Genomic DNA, 2790 nt, shown 5'->3' on the forward strand with positions numbered 1-2790 from the left:
CACCATCCATCACTTCCCAGGGCAATGCCCACCTGTGAAGGGCTGGGATCATCTCCAGGCTGGGCCTCCTGTCCCTTCCTGGGGCAGAATCCATCTCTGAGGGGCTGGGATCACCCCCGGGTCATTCCAGAGCCTCCTGTGAGGGGCTGGGATCACCCCCGGGTCATTCCAGAGCCCCCTGTGAGGGGCTGGGATCACCCCCAGGCCACCCCAGGGCCCCCCGTGAGGGGCTGGAATCACCCTCAGGCCACTCCAGAGCCCCCCTCTGAGGGACTGGGATCACCCCCAGGTCATTCCAGAGCCCCCCGTGAGGGGCTGCGACCACCCCCATCCCACCCCCCCATCATTCCCCGGGCAGAGCTCATCCCCTGGCTCCTCCCGACCCCTCACGCCCCCATCCCCAGCCGCCCCCCGCTCCATACCCACGAGCAGCGCTGGCAGCCGGTGGTCCCCGGGCTCGCTGGCTCTGCCCGGCTCCCGCAGCCTCGCCAGGGCTCGGGGGGAAGCTCCGGGGGGATGCTTTGCCCAGCGAGGCAGCATCGCGGCGGCGCGGGGGGGAGCGGGGGGCGGCTCGGAGCGCGGCTCCCGGATCTGCGCGACAAACACACGCAGCTCATCGCATCCGCTTAAACCGGGCCGGCCACGCTCTGCCTCATCACTTTGGCATTTAAAGCCGCACGCCGGGCCCGGCGGGTCGGCTCCGAGCGGCCGGATCGGGCTGAGGATGATGATGATGATGATGATGATGATGAAACGCTCGGGGGAGGGTGGGCACCGACCTGATCGCGCAGCTCTGACCCCGCCAGCGTGCGGCGGCTGTCACCTCGCATCCAGCGCCACCGCTGTCACCTCGCATCCAGCGCCACCACCGCCACCTCAAAAACCTCAAAAACCTCAAGAATCTCTAAACCAGCGCCGCCACCGCCACCTTAAAACCTCAAAAACCTCTAAACCAGCGCCGCCACCGCCGCCTCAAAACCGGCTCCGAGTCCTCCTGGCCGGGGAGCGGAGCCGCAGCGAGGCCCGGCGGGCTCGGGCTGTCCCCGCTGCTGTCCCCGCTGCTGTCCCCGCTGCTGTCCCCGCTGCTGTCCCCGCTGCTGTCCCCGCTGCTGTCCCCGCTGCTGTCCCCGCGCTAGCGAGGGGTTCCCAGGGCAGCTCCCATGGCCGACATTCCCCTCTCCCGTTCCTCTGCCAGCTCCCATCGCTTCCCCTCACATCCTCGTCCCCGGTAACTTTTCCTCCCCCGGTCCCGGTTTGTGGCTCCGCTCGGCTGGGGCGATTCTCGCTCTTTTTTCCGCCGTTCCGGAGCTCCCTGAGGGTCTCCCGGGGATTTTTTTTGTTTGTTTTTTGGTCCCCCGCCTTCCACTGGAAATGTCAGCGTGTCCCCTCAAACGCATCACATGGCAGCAGCCGGGCAGTGCCACCAGCGCCCGGATTGTCGCCGTGTCCCCCGGTGCCACTCGGGGAGCTCTCGCCGTGCTGCCACCACCCCCGGGAGCCACCCCCGAGGCTCCGAGAGCCAGCGGTGGCCCCTGCTGGGGACACCAGAATGTCCCTGATGTCACCGAGCTGCCCAGACCCGGGCACGGACACCCCGGACACCCTGGCTTTAAAAATTCAATTTATTTCTTCTGAATTTAACCATTTCCACGGCCTAAAAAAGAAAAGTCTCAGCGATCCGGGTTTTTTCAGGTGGTTTTTTTTCCAGATCTGGGGTTTTCCAGGAGTTTTGCTGATCCCACAGCAGCCCCGAGGGAGCTCGGGGAAGGAATTCCAGCGCTGGCTCCCAGGAGAGCCCGGCTGCAGAGGGTTTGTCCCCAGGACACGGCGCTGGTCACTCTGGGCAAGGCCGGGTCACAACCTGGACGGGTCCTGCACGGACGGACCGTTCCCAAAATTCCCAGGGCGAGGAGATTATCCCGAAGGAAGGAGGAGCAGGCGGTGAACACCCTCAGCCCACTCCTCCCATAAAACCATTGGAATTCCAATCGCAATTCCAACATTTTGGGGCTTTTTCTGCCACCCCCGAGGTTCCGGGGCCAGAGGGACCCCAAGGCCACCCCACAGGGTCACAGGGTCGCCTTCAGCCCGGCTGCCACCCCAAAACCCGCTGATGCCACAGGATTCAAGGCCAGCTCCGGGAATCTTGGGTTCGCTAACCTGGAAAAGCCCTGCCAGCATTCCCCCAGCGCTGTCACCACCAACCCGTGTCCCCAAGTGCCACCTCCACGCGGCCCTGCAGGGGTGGCCACTCCAAACCTCCCTGGGCAGCTCTGCCAACCTTCCCAGTGAAGAAATTATCCCAAATATCCGATTTAAACTCCTCCTGGCGCCTTTCCTCTCATCCTAAAACCACGCGGACGCTCGCACCGCGCTGTCCTGTCAGGCTGGAAGGCCCCACCCACCTCGGAAATTCCAGCCTTTCCCGGTTTTCCTCATCTTTTCCAGCACTGGGAAGAGGTTTTGGAAACTTCAATCTTATTTCTGCCTCCCCCATTGCCGGCGTTTCTCTCCCTGCCCTTCTGGCACCCCAAAAGTTCCCCCCCCGAGCCCTGACGGCTCAGGCGGCGCAGGGTGGGAAGAGCTGGGAATTCGGGAATGCTCACATCGCCTTGGATTCTCCCTGCTTTTGACGCGGGGGAAACTGAGGCACGGGTGGAGCAGGGCCGCTCTCAATTCCCAACCCAGGGGCAAGAAGGGAGAAACTCCAGAGCCCTGAGCTCCGGCTCGGAGCTTTTCCAGGCTCTCCAACAGCCGCAGCCGTGAGTCACAGCTGGCACAGGCGGCACT

At 64.2% G+C, this 2790-nt stretch overlaps 1 protein-coding gene across 1 annotated transcript in view; it reads right to left on the reverse strand.

Annotated features, from left to right (window-relative positions):
- The window catches only part of SRCIN1 (SRC kinase signaling inhibitor 1), a 68146-nt gene extending 67316 nt beyond the window's left edge, over window positions 1–830 (reverse strand). The window contains exons 1-2 of the mRNA XM_033511580.1: window positions 780–830; window positions 423–591 (exon numbers count right to left, since the gene is read on the reverse strand). Of these exons, the coding sequence (XP_033367471.1) occupies window positions 423–591; window positions 780–830 (220 nt within the window). The remainder of the gene's footprint in view (window positions 1–422; window positions 592–779) is intronic.
- Between the last annotated feature and the right edge of the window lie 1960 nt (window positions 831–2790).

The sequence above is a fragment of the Parus major genome, unplaced genomic scaffold (assembly GCF_001522545.3).
Source record: "Parus major isolate Abel unplaced genomic scaffold, Parus_major1.1 Scaffold355, whole genome shotgun sequence".
In the NCBI taxonomy this organism is placed as follows: Eukaryota; Metazoa; Chordata; class Aves; order Passeriformes; family Paridae; genus Parus; species Parus major.